Below are 22,183 nucleotides of genomic sequence, written 5' to 3'. Positions count from 1 at the left end.
ATTTCTCCGAGTAACGATTTGTTAAAAAAATATGGATTGTTATAACTGTAAAGCAAAGTCTAGGTAGTAATTTTTTTACACAAAATTTTGTCATCAAGATATCGTATTTTATTATTAATTCATAATTTTAATTGCCATGTTACGATTAAACATTTTACATATCCGTTTTAAAATTATAAAATAGCCGAAAATTGTTTTACTAATGGCTTATTTAGCTGTATTTGCTATATAGGTACGTGATACGTAGATTAAGGGCGGTACCAATAGAAATAGAATTGGTATTTTAAATTGCAAACCAATTTTGGAGGATAATTTTTGGGCTATTCTTAAATAATCTTATTGATAAAAAAAACAGCATTACACCCATTTTTCATATGAGCAATTTTTTTGGTCGCTGAACATCCGACCCAATTTTCGGGTTTACGACTACTGATGTTCAACTCCTTAGCCTTGTACTTTTGAACCAATCCAGAAGGCAAGGAAACTCCTGAATCAGTACCCCCAGAGATATTGATTTGTTATGGGAACTGGAGGACTTTTCAACTCGACAGATTTAACGTGCTTCAGTCACCATTTACTATACTGGGAATCTTCGGCCGGTGGGGATCGAACCCACGAACTCTTGGATATGGGCCTAGTGCCCTACCAACCAGGCTATTCCGGCCTTATATATATTGGAGCAATTTATTTACACTTTGGCTTATCTTTTTTATTGTAAATTATTACATGAGAATTTAAAGTGGAAGAGGACTATTAGTGATTGTTGCATAAAGCACTAAATTTTATATCTCAGAAAAAGGAAAAAACTCTTTACGAAATGCAAAAACATTTCAATTAAGAAATAGATTTGGAAAAAAAAGCCTTTTATTACATTACAAAATGCCTACAGAAGTATCTACACTAGTTATTGCTTATATAAACATTACATTAGCAATGCTTACGCAAGTTTTGCACAAGTATCTTACGTAACCCAAGCCAAAATTCGTGATTTTTCCATCAAAACATATTAATGGTTTATGTTGGTTTTAGGGCTTTTCATGATGGGCCAACATCATTTGATGGGGACCATCATTCAATATTTTCCAATATGCGCTCATGGTTATTGATATGCCTACAAATTTCCATCATTCCATGTGGGAAAATGATACTTTAATACTATGATGGTTAACCATCAAGAGAAGTTTGATTCTCATGGACCAACAATCCATGATGGTTCCAACTATGCATTTCTATGATGGTTTAATGGGAATTATTGTTGGTTTAGCAGGAATATACCATAAAAACAATTTTTTTTTGTTTTTTTTAAGTTGGCCCATCAAAAATCAGTCCGAGTTTCTACATTGTTATGATGGTGGTTCATGATCGTTCCAACATTTGATTTCTATGAAACAATGATGGAAATTTCTGATAGATTAACATGAATAAACCATCAAAACAAATAGCTATTCCTTTGTTGGACCATCAGTCAGAATTCCTTCATTGGGGGGATGGTTACGTATGTTGGTTACCATCAAAAAGTATAATAGCTCGATGGAATTATTGATGGTTGCCATCAAGATTATGTTGGTCCATCAATGAAAAAAACCATCAAAAATTTTGACTTGGGTAGTGACTGTTTACATGTAAATTTCTATTTTTGCTGATAAAGTCATTAGAAATCCAAAAACCCCCAAAATATATCCTAATATAATTTTTGAACTATAGATGCATTCTTTTGAGTTGATTTCAATGTTTTCATTTATTTTATTTTTGTTTAGGTTATGTACATGTATTATCTTCTGGGATATCGACTAGAGTATAAAATGTGCCAAAATCGGAACCCTGATTTTTCCGTAGAAAATCTACGAAAGAATACGTTTATTCTTGCTTTGGATGGTGATATTGATTTTAGACCTAGTGCTGTAATGTTATTAGTTGACCTTATGAAAAGAAACAGAAACCTCGGAGCAGCATGTGGTAGAATCCATCCAGTTGGCACAGGTACAGTTAAAGCTAAACATATTTTCATCACATTAGGTATGTCTAAGATCATTAAAAATTATGATTTTGGATTCTGACATTTTTTTCAGAGTCGGTTGGGGAAAAAATTGCAAATTAGTTAAACAACTTTAGTTTTTTAATCCATTACAGATGAATTGTTAAAAATTCTTTAAAAATTAGTTTTTTTTAATCCATTACTGATGAATTGTTAAAAATTCCTTTGAAAGATCAAAGTATCTGAAAATCAAAAGGGGTGAACGGCTTATGTCTATTTTTCACAAAAATGGCGATTGGATCAAAATCTATTGCATTTTGAGGATTACTAAGTTTTGACAAATAAATCACTATGAAAAATAAGTTCTCCCCGAGAGTTGCTATACAGTGCTACTTAAAAACATATACTGACCGCGCACTTTCGTCGTTTTTCTCTCACAATCAGCTCTTATGGACATAAACAGTTCTTCCTCTTCATCTTTGTTTGTAATAGCCATTCATTGCCATAAAAATTAACGCTGAAGAAGTTGTCAAAATGAAACGAAACTTTATATACATACATAAGAACAACGTTGTTATAAATAAGTTATAAAAAAATCAAAACAAAATGATCATTTATTGAAAGAAAAAATATAAATGAGTGTAGATTATAGTACTTTCTAGGGCCACCTCTCGCGTGAATGTGGGATACATTCTAGCATTAAGGCAAACAAGTCCCTCATAATGTTTAACATCATCTTGTTCCACAGTTGCTGTAAAAACACAGCTAAATCGACTTCAACTCGGAGGCTAGCCAACCTACCGTCTCATGTGGTGATAAATCTGGGGATAGAGAAGTCCTGGGAGGAGTGGAAACGCGGCGGAGGCATTCCTAAGAGGCTCTTTCTGTGTGTGGAAGCATTGTCTTTTTGTTGCTTGTCCCGGGAAAACTGGATCATAATTTAAATAAAACTTTTATTTAATATTTGTAGAGCTCGAGATATAATATTATATTTTATCCAGAATAAGACTTTCTAAGTTAAATAAATTTGGCATAATAATGTTAATAAGGACAAGCCATGGGAGACAAATACTCCATACCTGCCTGTACCAATGAAAAATTTAAATAATTATAAATTAAATTAATTGATGTGTACCGATGCTAAATATCTTAAAATTAGAAGGTGATGTTGCAATTAAAATATATTTTACAAAGGAATGGGTTGTAAAATTTGATAGATGTATCCAGTCGACAAAGTTTAAGACAATTAAAAAGAAAAAATGAAAGATTAATTAAATAACAAATTTTGATGATAAATTTGGAGCATCATAAATTGATGTAAAGAAAAGGCCGAAAGTGATCGAAAGTAGTGGGAGGACAATTGCTTAAGTGCCACGTGAATTTAACCCAACAGCAAGGGCTCGTGGTCAAAATAAAGTTAGGGGAAGACTGAATAACATCTATGAAATTTATACACAACAATAAATAAGTTGTAACTATCCTCTAGTCAAATAAATACAAAGAAAAAAAAATGAGTTACTCACCTCGATGAACAAACATGAAGACGTCGAGGGACGACAAAGACGTTGAGAAAAAAAAATGCAAAGTATTCAGGTTCACATCTTAAATTTATTTTTAATATTTTTCTACAGAGGACAATCGAATCCCCTGAGTGGGGAGGGGTGTAGTTATAATAATAATGGGAAGTAATTGGCTAAACACAAAATTGATCAAAAAAAAAATGATAAATCAGAAAAAAATGGCAAAAAAATATGTAGCCTTGGGGTGGTTTGGCGTGGCTCGCTGACCAAGAGGGCCAGCTTACCAGCCGCACCGCAATCCCCGAGAGAAGTGTGTACTTTTCAGTACCAAAAACGTTAATAATAATGGCGTCACTTAAGCGCGGGAAAATGCGAGTTGAAAAGCAGGAGAGAGAATGACTGTGATTGGATGGGGGATTACTACATGATTGGGTCACCACCAATCAGTGCCAAATGTACTCCCACACATACAAGAAAGGCGTGAACACGCTAAAAATTCTGGAAAAATCTAGAAAAACCGAGCGGAAGAGTCACTACGTGCAAAAATTTGAAGGTTACTTGAAAGTGATGGGAAAAGAATTTAAGTGGTGACGTAAATAGAATGTGAGGGAAACGAATTCGTCCTTGAAGGACAGTGGGGTCAGACGACCTTGAATTGTAAAAGGTGAAAAGGAGAAAAACACAAAATTTGTTGCTAACTTAAGAGTAAAAAGAGACATATCCAATTCTCTTCACAGAAAAAAATGAAGAGAAATAAAAAAGAAAAGTGTAAATATTATGAACTATGAAAGATTGAATTAAAATTAAATTAAGTTAAATTCCGGACATAAAAAAAATCGTACCACGACACTGTGACATTAAACAACCAACATTAAGCTAAAAAGGGATTAAATTAAAACAATTAGAAAAAAACGTCACACATCACTGTGACATCACCCCAACTGACCCAAAAAATTTTGTAACCCGTTGCAAAATTTTTGTACAGCCCTGGCAAATGACTGAAAAAAAATTGGAAAAAAAAAATTTTTTTTTTTTTGAACGGCAAGTCAAAAAAAAATTGAAGGGGGTTAGGCAGAGGGCAACCACCCATCTCCACTCAGGTGTTACATAAAGTTACATATAATATTAAGTGAATACATTCACAAAAAAAATCAAGAAGGAAAAGTTGATGAGTTCGAAGATACATATAGCATTGATGTGTGTTACTTGGTGTTGACATTTCACAAAAAAAAATTTTTTTTTTTTACCGTGTGAGTCCAAAGTTTTAACTGGATTACGGCAGGAAAGGTAAGGCAGGCACGGATAAGATACGAATAAGGCAGGCATCTTCACCAGTTTTGGAACCCTTGTTCGGAAGATTGGGCAGGCGTAGTTCAGGCTTGGTGTCACATCCAGTCATGGAAATACACTTCGTGGCATCTGAAAGTTCAAACATCGGACAGATTATGCTCGACAAGAAAAGGATGCCATCTCCGTGCCAGGAGTAAATTTTTCCACTAAAAAAACAATCAATTTTTCTACAAAAATCAATTCTTATCTCATTTATAATATCACATCTAAAAACAAGACATGATCTCTTCCAGGAAATTTTCCCAGAACATAACTCCAAATTGCCAGGTACTTTTGCCCTAGGCCATCATAATTCATAATTACCAGGACTACTCTCCCAGTCTATAACTCATATCATGTGTATACCACCCATACAAAAACTGACCAGGACGAACCAGGGGCATGATTAAAAATCTCCCATACTCGGTCATATGTATTAGGGCTGGCATTCACAACTTTAGCCTTCACTTTCTGAAGTGAATCACACATTATTTATATCCCGACTCTCTCGGAATAAACTCATCAAAATCAAAATAATATCTCATCTGAATACAAAATTTGTGGAAATAAAAAATCAACTCAAACATTCTAGATAACCCCTCAACTACAGTGTGTGGAACAGTGAAGAAAACACACAAAAAAATTAATCTACAATATTTACTTATTTTTAAATTGTGTAAACCAAATTGTAAATGTGTGCTTGAGACAGAAGTTCTAATTGAGCAAATAATATTCATTTAAACCAAAGAAAATAATTCAAAATATAAAAAAATACTTGGTTAAATATAAAATAAAGTAATACGATTCACATTACCCTTTTGTTAGCATTGACACAAGAAACAATATCAACTGAACAACACCAAAATAATAATTGTATGTTATTACCAAAAAATGATTTTTTTCTTTTTTTATATATATATATATATGTTGGTTTATTTACTTAAATTATGAAATAATTTTCAGCATGATTGCTAAAAGTGTATGATTAGGAGTGGTTGCATAACTTTGCAACAAAGAACAATTGTACTAATAAACATAAAAATAATTAATTTAATTACATCATCTAATGTTTTGAAAAGAATCAATTAATTGACCAGTAACATAAATTTCAACTCAAGAATTATGTAAGTGTTATTAATAGCATTAAAGAACATAAAAAAAAAACAACCATTAACTTGTCAAAACAAAACCAATGAATATATACACCTATCAAGAGAATAACCTTAAAGGTTCGAAATATAATAAGTAGTTAATTTTTAAGAAATAAAACACCTTATAATTGAAAAAAAATCAAAGAGATGGCATACCCATCCTATAGCATGTGAAAAAATAAATCTTAGTTTAAATAACAAAACATTAATTTTTGATGAATTTGTTATGTCAACAATCTACAGGCAACAATCACAACACAAAAGAAAAAAATTACCTAAATCACTCAATCATAAATCATTATTTATACTAATAAATAGCTGCATGTATGGTTGTCATACATAAAATAAACTCAATTGAATTAAATCAAAACTTAAATTTGTGAATAATTAAAGGTAGGTTAAATTATGTAACTTAATTAGTCAATTACTAATCAATTAAAAAAATTTAAGTTCACATCTGACTTTGCAGATGAAAAAAATGAAAAAAAAATTTAGTTCGGAATCCAAAAAGATGCATAAAGTTTAAAAAAAATTTTTCATTGAATTTACTGAAGACGTCTCCTCAGGTCGTGTGTGATCAGTACACAACAAAAAATCAAAAAAAATTTCACTAAATTCATCTACTTGGTAAACTCGTACTAAACAACAGTTTAAAAACAATTTAATAAAAGTTAATTATTACTATTGTACGAAAGACTAAATGGGTAAGAAAAAAAATTATCATTACATCTTTGTTATATAAAAAAAATGATCAAATAAAGAAATATACTTATTCATAAAGGGATTACCCGTTCATCTCTTTATGTTGAACTCAAAATCTAATAAATTAATTATATATACATTAAATTATTACACAGTTTACTGCTTGAATTAGATCATTGTTTACCCATACACCAGTTACAGAATAACAGTTACAGTTAGATAAGTGAAATGATCACAATACACCTAAGATTGATTGATTGCTTACGCGAAAGTCAATTTCACAAGTGCGTGGAAAGATCGAATTGTTACTCGTATTAAAAAAACACAATATTACTGAGTGATAATGTAACTTATTAATTCATGACAAGTAATTACAAATTTTTTTTAAAAAAAATCACTGATTGGTACACTTAACATCAGTAACACAAGAGAAACAATTAAAATGAAGAATACGTTGTATTCAAAACCAGTTACAACAAAAAAATTTATTCATAATATTCTTAGTTAACAAAAATTTATAGCCGAAATTGGCTAAACAGCGCAAAGCGGTACAATAAAACGGCACCATATGTACCAGTGAAAAAATTTTATTTATTTTATTTTACTCATTGTACCGAAATTTAAACTAAGTATAAATAAAAAAATAAAGTACTGTAGTAATTTTAAGTGATTAAAATATATTATATACAGAGAATGGGTTGTAAAATTTGATAGATGTATCCAGTCGACAAAGTTTAAGACAATTAAAAAGAAAAAATAAAAGATTAATTAATTAACAAATTTTGATGATAAATTTGGAGCATCATAAATTGATGTAAAGAAAAGGCCGAAAGTGATCGAAAGTAGTGGGAGGACAATTGCTTAAGTGCCACGTGAATTTAACCCAACAGCAAGGGCTCGTGGTCAAAATAAAGTTAGGGGACGACTGAATAACATCTATGAAATTTATACACAACAATAAATAAGTTGTAACTATCCTCTAGTCAAATAAATACAAAGAAAAAAAAATGAGTTACTCACCTCGATGAACAAACATGAAGACGTCGAGGGACGACAAAGACGTTGAGAAAAAAAAATGCAAAGTATTCAGGTTCACATCTTAAATTTATTTTTAATATTTTTCTACAGAGGACAATCGAATCCCCTGAGTGGGGAGGGGTGTAGTTATAATAATAATGGGAAGTAATTGGCTAAACACAAAATTGATCAAAAAAAAAATGATAAATCAGAAAAAAATGGCAAAAAAAAATGTAGCCTTGGGGTGGTTTGGCGTGGCTCGCTGACCAAGAGGGCCAGCTTACCAGCCGCACCGCAATCCCCGAGAGAAGTGTGTACTTTTCAGTACCAAAAACGTTAATAATAATGGCGTCACTTAAGCGCGGGAAAATGCGAGTTGAAAAGCAGGAGAGAGAATGACTGTGATTGGATGGGGGATTACTACATGATTGGGTCACCACCAATCAGTGCCAAATGTACTCCCACACATACAAGAAAGGCGTGAACACGCTAAAAATTCTGGAAAAATCTAGAAAAACCGAGCGGAAGAGTCACTACGTGCAAAAATTTGAAGGTTACTTGAAAGTGATGGGAAAAGAATTTAAGTGGTGACGTAAATAGAATGTGAGGGAAACGAATTCGTCCTTGAAGGACAGTGGGGTCAGACGACCTTGAATTGTAAAAGGTGAAAAGGAGAAAAACACAAAATTTGTTGCTAACTTAAGAGTAAAAAGAGACATATCCAATTCTCTTCACAGAAAAAAATGAAGAGAAATAAAAAAGAAAAGTGCAAATATTATGAACTATGAAAGATTGAATTAAAATTAAATTAAGTTAAATTCCGGACATAAAAAAAATCGTACCACGACACTGTGACATTAAACAACCAACATTAAACTAAAAAGGGATTAAATTAAAACAATTAGAAAAAAACGTCACACATCACTGTGACACTGCCTAATCAAAGGCCAAATTAAAAAGTGATTGAATTGAGACATCAGACAGTTAGGAGCATGGGAAGAGATCTATGGTTGGTGATTTATCGAAAGATAACATAGCCAAAAATAAAGCCAACCCCCCATAATCAATATTAAGTTGGAAAATAATTTGGCGAAAGCGAATCGTCAAAAAGACTGTGAGAATTAGTACAACCATGTAACTGAAACATTTTTGTGATACGAAATAAAGAGTTATAAATAGATTTTTGTTTTCAATTGAGTCGCAGCATGGAATCAATGTGTCTTATAACATTAGTATTGAAATAGAAATTTAGCCGTTACATTGATCGATAAGAAAAGAATAAAATATTTTATATTCGCTTTTTCTAAATTGTAATAAAAATTAAATAATTGATTTAATTTAAATAAAATTCTATTAAGGATGATTAAAATAAATAAGTTTAAGAAATTAAAGAAATTTTATCCAAACACCGTTGTCTCCGTTTCTGGTGGTTTCACTGTGGCCATAATTGGACTGCATCCGAATGGACACTTTCAATGATGAATCCTGATTTAATATGGGCAGTGCTAATGTGGTGAAGGTCAACTTTTTAGTCTTCATTTCACAAAAACTTTTGAGCAGTAAATATTTTACCAATAAAGGCTTTCGACCAGTGTGGCAGGTACCACTGTGGCTTCATCGTACTAAATATTTTTTCCAATTGAAGCTATGGAGGAGAATGGTATTTTCAGTTTTTAAAATCTTATTTTTATAAGTTTAATCTGAACAAACTTTCTAAAGATAGCATTTTTCCTTTGAAATTTTATATTTATGGTATATACTTTACAAAATGAGCGAAATGCTGCTATCCAGATGACCATGAAATCAAAAAATAATTTGCTCCCAAGTTTTAGTAAACTTCTTCCATAATGTGCTAGCTCCTGAAACATGTTTTTGCAACACGAAAGCTTTTAATCTATTTCTATTCATAACGAATTTAAAGATTTCCCTATTGCTTCTATAAATAATCTATTTCAATATATTTCAGGTTTGATGGTATATTACCAAAAGTTTGAGTACGCCATAGGGCATTGGCTACAAAAGTCAACGGAACATATGATTGGGTGCGTGTTATGTAGCCCTGGATGTTTTTCACTTTTTCGAGCCGAAGCATTATTAAAAAAGAATACGATGAGAACTTATGCGAATATAGCAAAAGAAGCCATTGAATATGTACAATTTGATCAAGGTAAGAATGAGTTTATTTAACCCTTTGGAGACGGGTGATTCAGAAAAGCATTCGTACAAAATCAGAATCAGAATGTATTTAAATAAAAAACGGTAACTTAAATGTAATCATTTCTAATTTGACAGACTTACTTTGCTTTTACTTTAATTATTGTTAGTTTAATCATATATATAATCAATGTTAATTCAAAGTATAACTGAAGAGTTTTATTTTGAACAAAGTAATGGTGAATTAAATAAATCAAGCAATTATAACTCCGCCCACAAATAAACTGCTTTGATTACCAGTTTTATATTTTTACCCTGGTTGATACGGTTTTATGCTGGCACGTATTTGTGACAGTCGGAGCGAAAGGGCTAAACCTTCAACGCGCAGATTTCTCAAAAATTTAAAGGATGAGAAATTCGTTTAAATAATGTATATTATTAAACCCAAAATTCCATTAACCAATTAGAATAATATAATTCTGAATAATAGAATCGATTGCAACTAGCGCTTTAGTAAATACCCCAGGAAGACGCTGTTCCTCTTAACTTTTAATTAACTTCGTATTATATCTTCTAGAAACTGTTTAACAAAATTTTACCGCTAAAGTTTAGTTCAGTTCTGTTATTCAAATTTCATAGATACGTTAAAGCAGAAATATAAAGTAGATTAATCTCTTTACATTTGTTAGTTTAATTGCCTTACATCGAAAGGGTTAAAGTTCATAGCGATAAAGTATTAAAGTAGTTAGTACTCTGAAAAACATCCGTTTAACATTTAACCATAATATACTTTGAACAACAATATGGTGTACATTTTCTGGAACCTGTAAATCTACGGGAACTCTATTAAATTAAACCATGTTTCTGATCAAGTTGAACCATAGTATCGTGCTATCAAGTCTAAGAACTACGATATTATGACTCAACATAGCACCACATTAAGGTTACTAAGCACCTTATTATGGTTTAATACTTTCCAAAATTTCAAACAGGGTAAAGCGGAATAATTTTGACTTAACTACCGATTGCACCACCCTATCGCTAACGACACCCTAAAGCGTGGCAAGCAAGAATTCCCAGGCGTTTGCTTAAGCATACGGTAGCGCAGAAGCGTCGCACTCGTACTAATGCAGACATATGGGATTTCGTCTAAGTTAGTTTAAAAAGTGCTCAAGATATGTGACGTAATTGACCTCATCTGTTGGCACACCAAAAAGTTGACTATATGCAACCAATGTGGGTAAACAAATGTTCTCGATTATATTCTTGTAGGAGAAGATCGGTGGCTTTGCACGTTGCTGTTGCAGAGGGGATATAAAGTTGAATACAGTGCTGCGTCAGATGCCTACACCCATTGCCCTGAAACCTTCGGCGAGTTCTACACTCAGAGGAGAAGATGGGCTCCTTCAACTATGGCCAACATCATGGACCTCCTGATTAATTACAGAAAAACCGTTGAATGCAATGACAACATCTCCAGACCTTACATTGCATACCAAGTAAACTTATTTTTAAATTCTCATATCAAAGTGTCAAAGCGTATCAGTGTATCCATATTAAAATACTTGTCTTATTTTAATATTCCACAAAATTTGTCTTCAAATAGATTTATTAAAAAACAGAAAACAATATTAAATGGATTAAAAAATTGTTTTTAAATTTCTATTTCTATGAGTGATTTTCACAATTTCCATATCTAGAATTGATGCTTTATGCAATCTTGTTTAAAAGCAATTTTTTAATCAATTTATTATAATTAGGTAGCTGCACTTCAAGAAGAAGACCACAGATACCCACACATGTGACCAATGACGTCAGCGTCAGCTGATCGCTTATAAGCAAAATGGCGTATTGAAGTTGAGCTAAGTTTCTCCACATAATGTTAGATATTTAATTAACGTAAAGTTAATTAAATATCTAAAGTTAATTAACGTAACGTTAATTAACGTAACGTTAATTAACGTAAAGTTAATTAAATACAGAACCGTATCGCAAATTAATTGAAAGATAATTCCTTCTCGTCTACTTCTTTTACTTAACTTAGATTTATTATTTGTTTATGCATTTTATTGTAAACGAGATATATTTTTGTTTTTCGACTTCGATGCATAATTAATTTATACTCTACATGGCTTCGTCCCTGTCTTTGTCTTAAGTAAGATATATATAGTGAAAGAATTGAAATATTTGTAAAAGAATATAGAATGCGTCATTTAAGAGAATTGATACTTGACGAACTTGGCCCACTCGAAATAGAATGGAAAGAGCAGTTGCTAACGTAAACAAATGCCGCTTTTCAACAACCAATCAGGTTCGTTTTTTTAAATAATAAATGTACTTACAGCAATTAAGATTAGCTTATTTTTACTCTGAATCAATTTTCAGATCATATTTAATTGAATACATGTAAGCGACGTCACCCGTGTGAGTCGAGCTTGATTGGCTACTGAATCATGGCAAAAAAAAACGAATGCCAAGATTTACCCACAATAACGTCGAATGCGGATATCCAATCTAATATTATTGTTTTCATTACAAAAGCCTGCTCTATTGTATTAAGCATTAATGCTTGTCATCTTCAAAAGAATACCAATAATTCAAGTTTTGAGAGGACTGATATTAGGCATGCGCTACTCTGTTTGTCGATACTTTATAATTAGATGATTAGTAATGTAATACGGATTATTTTAAAATGTATCTGTCATTAACTTTATATGCGAAGAGAGCAGCAGTGGCTCAGGGAATGCAGCGTTCGCCTTCCAATGAGGTGAACGGGTTTCGAATCTCATTGATGGCTGATCGATTCTAATTCTGCAACATGCTCACACCAACCACGGTACTGAAGTAAAATATCCTCAGTGGTAAACGGATCATGGGTTGGAGTCCCCTTGCCATCAAGATAATCGTGGGAGGTCTTCGTAGTTTCTCTCACTATGTAACACAAATGCGGGTTAGTTCCATTAAAAAGTCCTCCGCGAAGGCAAAGTTCTCCCAATACTTGATCCAGGAGTTCCGTTGTCTTCTGGATTGTGTTCAAAATTGCAAGGCTACAGAGTTGAATAAAAAGTCGTAAACCCAAAAGTTGGGTCGGCTGTTCAACGACGGTTTTAAAATAAAATAAAATTATATGCGAAGAATTTTTGACACATATGTTTCTGCAACAACTGCCTTTTATGAAAATATTTTGCTGTACGTAAGGTTCTATAGGTAAAGTTTATATTATTTAAAAAAGAGAGGGGATGTGGATTAATTTAGCAACTAAAATAGTTTCGTTTAAACGCAACGACCATTGCGTGATTTTTTCATTCATTTAATTATTTTCGCGATCATTTAAATATTTTCGTTTGCTACTTACAAGGGAAACTAGGGAAGTGTGACTCGCCAATTTTGAAATAAACTAGTGGAATGTATGCCTTGTGAGGAATAATTTTAGGGGGCAACATTCGTTTCGGCCCATAGAAGGTCCTGTGAGAGATAAAAAATAATTCAATATATAGAAAAATCCGTTTTTTATTACTTCAATGCATACTATTAGTTATTGTAATTGTCTCATAATCCGATTAATTTGTAATTAATTGTTAATTAATTATTAATAAATTGCTAATTAATTATTAATAAATTGCTAATTAATTATTAATTAATTAATTGATTTGCAATCACATACTCCAATTAATTTGGAAAAATTAAAAAAATTAGGTGTCAATTTTTTTTTAAAATTAACCTAACAGGTTTTTCTGATGAACTATAGATATATAAAATTTTCGAAATCAATTTTAACAGTAAATATGCATTATATAGTGCGTGAAAGTACCACAAATTTAATTGGGATATGAGACAATTACAATAACTAATAGCTTACATAGAAGTAATAAAATACCGATTTTTCTATATATTGAATTATTTTTTATCTCTCACAGGACCTTCTATGGGCCGAAACGAATGTTTCCCCCTAAAATTATTCCTTATAAGGCATACATCCCACTAGTTTATTTTAAAATTGGCGAGTCACACTTCCCTAGTTTCCCTTGTTAGCTTAATGTCTCGTCCACCATTTTCGGCAAAAAAAAAGCAAAAAAAAAAAAGAAAATGACTGTAAAAAAATATGATTTTTCGCCAAAATAGAAAACAGTATGCCAAAAGCGTGATTTTTTTTTCTTAAAGTTCTTCATTGAAGTAGTTTTTTTCTGTAAAAATATAATAAACGTAAAAAACTTTTATGTTTAATTGTTTTTGCAAATAAACTATTCCACAAATTTTTTTAATCGCATGTTCTAAAATATTAATTTTAGCACTTAAAAAAATAAGAATTAACTCTTTGTTTAAATTCTTTTTAGTTATGCTTTTGGTACAATGTGAAATAATTTCGTGCCATTTAGGCGAAATTTGCACCAACTGTCGAAGTCGATGGGATTTTACACAAACACCCTTTCGTTAATATGACGTTTTTTTTATTTATTTAGTTTGAAACCACATTATAAATACATTAGCGTCCTTCTAGTAACAGTTAATATGAAAGTATCTTGATGTAGCTAGTGAATAAACGAAGATAAGAAACGGCAAGCCATTAAAATATTGGTTTGGAGACAATAAATAAATCTTGGAATCAATGACTATCATTGGGAAAAAAAGTTTCTAAACCTATCATTTGTGTTCTACAACTACAATAGTTGGTTTTTCACGCATTTTGTTTTTCTTTCCAAACTAGGTTCTCCTAATGGTCGGAACTATATTAGGTCCCGGAACTATTTTTCTGATGCTCGTAGGAGCAATGGTTTCGGCTTTCAATATCTCCAACTGGCAAGCATTAACTGCAAACATGGTGCCGATTGTTTTCTTCATATTGATTTGTTTCCATGCTAAAAACGACACTCAGGTGAGCTAAAAAAAATTTTTTTTTGGTAATTCTCCCTGCAACTGAGTTTTTATAGTTTGTCTATAGAAAGATCTCCCCTCGCCAGGTAGTCTACAGATTCGTCGATTAAACCCGCGGGTTGTCCTCGGATGTTGGTTGGAAAATAACGTTTCGTGTTTAACCAATACCTCCTGGAATAGAGAAGGTCTCAGCAAAAAATTTGATCTTTTAGCAGTCCAAACGTAATGACATCTATCGTATTGCCACCACTGCACATCTTAGTATCCCGAACGTGATGACATCTTTCTTATGTTTTATCCACTGTGCAGTTTATGTTCGTTACGTCGGACTACTAAATTGATCCGTGCTGAGGCCTTCTTTCTTCTAGGAGGTGCTGGTTTAACCCTTGGATTAACTCGTACCTATGGATTACCTAGGGATAATTCGTGCTGGTGGATACGGTTGTTAATTATTAGAATTTTTTTAAAAATACATTGCCTTCTTTATCTGCATCTTAGTCATTAAACAAAAATTTTACTGCTGTAAATTAGAAAATAATTTTTGGAAAAATAAAGAATTTTGCAATAAGTAGTTTTAAATTTGAATGATATTTCAGATATTTGCTGCAGCTTATTTGCCGTTTCTGATAACTGCATACATATTTAGCCGTTTCAGATATTTTTTGTACAGATTTTTCAGTTTCAGATAATTGCACATCTTTAGCTGATTCAGATAATTGTGGTACGAATTTTACAGTTTCAGATAATTGCACATCTTCAGCTGTTTAAGATATTTGTTGTACATATGTTGCTCTTACAGAAATTCATCGAAGATCTTCAGCTGTTTCAGATATTTATTGCACTTACATTGTTGTTCCAAATATTCAGTGTCATGTATTTATTGCATATATTTTTCTGTTTTAGATATTTATTGCACAGATCTTCAGTGCTCTGTATGCCCTTCTGATGATGGCAGTGTTAGTGGGCATATCTCTCCAAATAGCAGAAGATGGTGTCACATCACCGTCGGGGATTTTCATCGCATCCATGACAGCCAGTTTTGTCATTGCAGCCCTAGCCCATCCTCAAGAGTTTTGGTGTGTGGCGCACGGTGTTCTCTACTTCCTGAGTGTGCCATCCATGTATCTTCTGCTGGCACTTTATTCTTTCATCAATCTTCATGTCGTCTCTTGGGGCACCAGAGAAGTGCAAACAAAGAAAACTAAAAAGCAACTAGCGGAAGAACAACTTCAAGCTCAGGTTACCGTTCAGGTAAAAGTGCAATCAACCAAAAATTAATTGATAATTTTGCGAAAAAAGACTCACTTTTTTTTCAGTTAAATGTTAATAAATCATTTAAAAAAATTAAATGGCAAATAATTTGATTGGTTTTAAATTTCAATGAATTTGTGAGTAATAAAATTTGTAGCATATCGTTTATTAAAGAGAAAGAAGAATTCCAGAATCGTGGTAATCCAGTGGTTAGAGAATCGTACTCCGATCCGGTGGGCCTGGAGTTCGATCCTCGCCTCCACTAACTCACTGAGTACAGGCGATATACATACTCGTCATGTGAGCGATCACTGAGCAGTATCATAGGCGCAGGGATATAGAGAAAATTTCCTTCCTCTATAAATCTATTATAAATTAAGGAAAAGACCTTCCGAATGAGTGGTGCTGCCATCTATCTGGGAGGGATTCTGAAGTAAGACGTACTTTCAATCTTGCGTTGCTCTCTAATCAAGCTAAAGGCGCACTCTTCTGGCTCAATTCCCAGAAGGACAGCTTGGCTTGATCAAGTGCCATTAGAAACAACAAAAATATGAAGAATTCCTATATAACAAAATTCGAAGACGAATTTCAGTTTTTATAAGTTAGCAATGACTAGTCTTATTTTTATTCATTTATTTTGTAAAAGGATCCGACAAATTAAATAGAGGATAAACGCTACTGGGTTTATAAAGAAAAATCTACTCTTTTTAGCTATGTTTGAACCTTAACAGCAGTTTTGTAGTGTGCTTTACAAAAGCCGCATTCTTACGATTCATAAAAAGTATAAAATAAAAATGTAATCGCAAACATTATAAGTGTTTAATTAAAAATTAAAAGTTTTAACCATTATAATACTTAATTATTTCTAAAATAACCCAAAGTAAATGTATCTGATCATGAAGCAATTTCCATAAATTCATTTTTTTTTTCTTCAAAAATTGACATTACATCAATCATTAATTCTAATAACCGTATGCACATGAAGATTTGCTAAAAGTTTCTGGAATTTTCCATAGATAACAGTGCAATAAACTGAAACATCTTATTATGCTTACATGGAATTCGTTTTGTTTTTTTCCCATTACGAAGTCATTTTTGAAAAATTTGAAAGTGTGATTTAGAGTTATATAGTGCCAAACTCTTCAAACTTAGAATTTTGAGTACTTTTTTAAAATAAAAGCTAATAAAATGAAAATTAAAACTATTTCATCTAAATATTGACACCACTGCACCGTTTAAAGACCTTAAGTTTCTTAAAAAAAAAATAAACACATCTTGATACAAGCATTTTTCTCTTTCAGACCAAAACAAAAAGTGGCGGCATGTTTGATTGGATAAACGCTCTTGGTAACAGAGGTCATCAAGAAGAAGAAGAAGAAGGTAGCATATCGTTCAGCTTTGCAAACTTATTCCGATGCATGTGTTGCACTTACCCAAAGCCAGACACTGCCAACTTACAAATGGTGAAATTAGAAATGGCCCTCAATAAAATAGATAGTGAGATTAAAGTGATCCAGAATCAAATGGAATCAACTATTATACAAAAGCGTGGCATGCGCAGAAGGTAAGACAATCTGATTTTAGAATAAACCACCCCGTAGCGATTTTTTGAATTCTCACCAAGCAAGTTTTTGAAATCTCGCCAAACTAGGTTTCGTGGAATCTTAATAAATAAATTGTTTAAATTAATTGAATAAATAAATTGTTAACGTTGTTTGAATAAATTGTTTCTTGTTTTTAATAATCGAAAAGCAACGTTGATCATAGTACTAATCGCCAACTTGGCAAGATTTTAATAAGTGGCCAAGAGGTGCGCTATTCTAGGACATTACTGACAATCTGATTTAGTTGAAAATGAAACATCATAAATGATGTCACATATTTTGTTCTCTCTTTCCTTTTATTTAATTGGAATTTTGTGGCATTATTTGTGCTTCATTCGTGTTGTTTAACTTTGTTCAATGCTTGTTAGCTACGAAAATTATTATTTAAAACTTGCTTTATTTCTCGAAATAGATCTTCTGTGCATAACATAAAAAAAGAATTGAAACTGGATACTCTACCAGAAGAAGCTGAAGAGGAAAGTGAAGATGGAGATGATTCATCAGAGGCAGAAATAAGTAAATTATTTTTAAGCTTTCTTTTCTTAATTAAAATGGCGATGCGCAGAAATGAAAATATTACATCATTTGGGAAATTTCTAATAACATTTAATAAAATATAATGTATCAAAAATAATAAATGCAACAAATCCTATGAATGGACATTTCTGATTTTTAGATTCACTTATAGTTCCGTGTATGTTTGTTAAATTAAGGTAATAATAAACGATTAATAAACGAATAATAAACGTGCTAATAAACGATTTCGTTTAGTTTTTTAATGCTAAAACGCACCTAAAATCATGATTTATATCCAAGTGATGAAATTTACTTATTTCCAATATCATATATTGGTCCAATATAATACATTGAACCATTTATTTATTGTAAGGAATTGAACTATTTATTCCTTATTAAATCGTGGGTATAGTACTAAAACAACAAACACATTCCAAAATTAAGAAATAGATACTTTTCGCGGAAAATTCAAATAGTATGCTAAAAAATGTGAAAATTTCTTTCAATATATACGAAATCACCCAACTACGGCGAAGTACCTACCCCCATTATTCAAGGCTTAATCTCTTCACGGACATGGAAAGAATACCTCTTATTTTTGACTCAGTCAGGTGACGTGGACAGCGTTTGGGCTAATACCCCTCTCTCAAAACTTTCACACCCCAATCAATAAGAGGACTTTCACTAGCGGAAGATTTAACGTGCACCCTGGGACCGGGATAGCCTGGTTGGTAGGACATTGAGTTCGTGAAAACAAGAGTTCGAAACCCGCCTGCAGAAGAATCCCGGTGTATTAAATGATGACTGGTGTACGTTAAATCAATCGGGATCACAAAGTCCTTCAAGTTCCCATAACAAATCAACACCTCAAAGGATACTGAATTGGAGATTGATCGTTGTCTGGTTCAGGTCAAAATTACTATCTATGGATAATTGAATAGAGTATGATTAGGTCTTCACGGTTAAACGAACTGTGACCTGTGTGTGGCTGAAGTCCTATTCTTAGATATAGATGGAGCCACTGAAAAACAAGAAACGCTCACTCTGGCTTAAAAATTAGCTTGATTTCCCAAGCAGGCTTTCTGGCATTGGCAAAAGTAACAACATTAACAACAACGTGCTCCTTGCTACATAAACGCTTCTATTGTTTAGTTGGCTGCCAGGATCGAACCCTTAGCTCTCCACCATCGGTGTGAATAACGTGTAAACTGACTGCTTCACCAGAGTGCTATATCAAAATACGACGAAAACGATGATAACAAAAAAGGCAAAGCACGAACGTAAGATCATGAATTGGAGATCACTGGTGTAACCTATAATAGGTGTAGCCTATAATAACCTATAAAAGAACTAAATTGCTATCAAGGAGGATTATATTCCCATTATAAACAATCCACAAGTGTCATTTTGCTGTAATGCCTTTTAATAAATGATATCGAATTCATGCCATCAACTTTTTGTTACCACATTATTTTTGCCGTATTTTGATATATTTGCATGTAGATTTCAACTTTTTTTTTATTTGAATTGTCCTTAAAAAAGTGTTACATAATTTTAGGATATAAGTACAGACAGCTCAGTATTTTTTGATTTCAAGTTCTAGATATATTTTTATTAATTAATCTAGCTTTTTTTAAAATACTGCAACTTAGTAACACTGCAAGTATCCGTATAACTAAGGGATATCGAAAGGATATCCGAGGGCAGCAATCGAAAATATCCTCCTAATCAAATGCCACAACATAACCATAGCATTTCGTCCGCAGGATGGGCGGTCTTGATCACAATTGACCGAAGTTCGACAAGTTGCGCAAAACAAAAACAAGTATTGAATTATGAATAAAATAAGAACTGTAGATTTTAACATCGTTAATTTCGTATCAAAATAATTCCAGACGAAAATAATTTCATTTTGATCGCATGCTTTCAGATGTTTAAAATTTACAAAAAAACAAACAAAAAAAAAAAAAGAATTTACATTAAGAAAAAAATTTCACAAAATGTTCTGTGAGAGAACTGAAGAACGGATGACCACCAATAGAACTAAAGAACGAATGTCCAACACTGCCCGAGAACAAAAAGGAGGAAATGTTGAGTAGAATTTGCTTCCATTAATGGTTCTTGTTAAATTTCAATGTAAAATATTACATATTTTTTAACAAGTACTCGAGAGCATTAATGTTAATTTTCGGTCAAAATCTCTCAGATTCGGAAATCTTTTTTTTTTCATTTCGTTAATGATATTTTTTTCTTCATTTTTTTAACATTAATAAAAAAAATAACCCTTTTTCACCTTTTGGAGCAAAATATTTTTAGAAACATATTTTTTATTCCTTTTCCTTACTTTGTATTATTTAAAGTCAAATTAAGTGAAAAATATTACATTTAGCATATTAATAATTTATGTTTATGAATTACAACATGAAACACCACTGTCTTTTTCTGCTTTTAAAGTAAAATCTTTCAAAAACGGTTAACTTCCAAACAATAATCTCTCCAATTTGCAGTTATTTATACGTAAGTGAAAAAGTTACTAATCTTTGAAATTTCTTTAATCTACAAATTCAATTGTTAATAAATTTTTGAATATAAATAGAAAAAAAAAATCAAACTATTTTATTTATTTTTTTTTTTTTTTTGCATTTTCAATTTTAGTACAAATGTAAGTGCGATAATGTAACAGATATTTTTTAGTAACTAGTATACTGTTTTTTATAACCAAAAATTATTTTTGTTTGTAATTAGGGCTATAGAAAAAAATATATATAAAAGGACACCGGTGTCCCATCAGCATCAAAGGGTTAAGAATTATAGAAATTTTTTTTCTAAGGTTACCGTTCTAAGGATAACCAATAAACCTAGGTGTTTGATTAATTTACACAATTTAATTAATTAAAACAATTTATAACCGAGAACAAAACATTAATCAGAAGCATTATTTTTAGACATATCTAATTTTAGTACTTTACTCATTAAATATGCAGACATTTAGATTTTATACCATCATGCAAAATTTTATAATTTAATTTCTTTCAGGCGAACAAGAGGAACATACGTATAATCAAGTGGACAGTAATATAGAGTACTGGCTAACTGATAAAGCAGTTGGACAAAGTACTGTACTACGACTAACAAACTTTGAAAAACAGTTTTGGCAAGACCTTATAGGCAAATACTTATATCCTTTGACTGAAAATCCAGATGAAAAAGCAAAAGTTTCTCGCCAACTTATCGATTTACGAAACAAAGTAGTTTTTGGGGTTCTCATGCTGAATGCACTGTTCATTCTAATCGTATTCCTATTGCAAATGAAGAAAGATGTTCTTCATATAGAATGGCCGATGAACGGAAAGAACAAGAACATTACTTACATTCAGTCGCTGGACGAAATCAGAATTGATATGGAATACCTACAACTAGAACCCATAAACTTAGTTCTAGTGTTCTTTTTCACTTTGATCTTAGTTATTCAGTTTGTCGGAATGATTTTTCACCGTTCGGAAACTATTTCCCACATTTTAGCTTCTACTACTTTGTTTACGTACAGCTCCAAAGATACGCAAGAAATCAATTTCTCAAAGTTGACAGATTTGTTGCGAAAGCAGGGTTTGGAAGATGACAACGAAACACCGTTGGCTGAAGTAAAAGAAGAGTTAACGATGCCTGATCATCCAAATGTTGCTCCTTCGAATCCAAATATAGAAGAAAACAATCGACCAAGGAAGTTTCGGTCGCTTAGTTTGGCAATGGAAGATGATATTGTTAAAATTCTGAAAAAAGGTATTTAATTTTTAATTTTCTTCTATCATGAAATTACATCTATGGTGTAACCAAAAAGAGCCATTCGTCCTCTTTTCTAAAAGATTTTCAAATTAAGTTTAATTTGGGTTTTTTTTTTTTTCAAACATGCATCTGACGTAAAATATCCTCAGTGATAGACGTGGGTTATAATCCCCTTGCTATCGGGCTAACCATAACTTCGTGATTTTCTTCTATGTGTAACACAAATTCGGGTTAGTTCCATCAAAAAAGTCTTCCACAAAAGCTAGTTTGTCCCAATGTTTAGTATAGGAGTTCGCTTGTCTTTTGGAC

The 22,183-nt window shown here is 32.0% G+C and overlaps 1 protein-coding gene across 1 annotated transcript in view; it reads left to right on the top strand.

Annotated features, from left to right (window-relative positions):
* The window catches only part of LOC107447831 (chitin synthase chs-2), a 55,874-nt gene that overhangs the window by 29,801 nt on the left and 3,890 nt on the right, over positions 1-22,183 (top strand). The window contains exons 11-18 of the mRNA XM_087168243.1: positions 1,758-1,980; positions 9,661-9,861; positions 11,121-11,347; positions 14,554-14,721; positions 15,624-15,971; positions 17,273-17,535; positions 17,988-18,091; positions 21,128-21,871. Of these exons, the coding sequence (XP_087024369.1) occupies positions 1,758-1,980; positions 9,661-9,861; positions 11,121-11,347; positions 14,554-14,721; positions 15,624-15,971; positions 17,273-17,535; positions 17,988-18,091; positions 21,128-21,871 (2,278 nt within the window). The remainder of the gene's footprint in view (positions 1-1,757; positions 1,981-9,660; positions 9,862-11,120; positions 11,348-14,553; positions 14,722-15,623; positions 15,972-17,272; positions 17,536-17,987; positions 18,092-21,127; positions 21,872-22,183) is intronic.

Source organism: Parasteatoda tepidariorum, chromosome 7 (assembly GCF_982258835.1).
Source record: "Parasteatoda tepidariorum strain Cologne lab strain chromosome 7, Ptep-v5.0, whole genome shotgun sequence".
Taxonomy (NCBI): Eukaryota; Metazoa; Arthropoda; class Arachnida; order Araneae; family Theridiidae; genus Parasteatoda; species Parasteatoda tepidariorum.
Note: the sequence above shows the minus strand (reverse complement) of the source record. Positions and strands in the feature narration are given on the sequence as shown.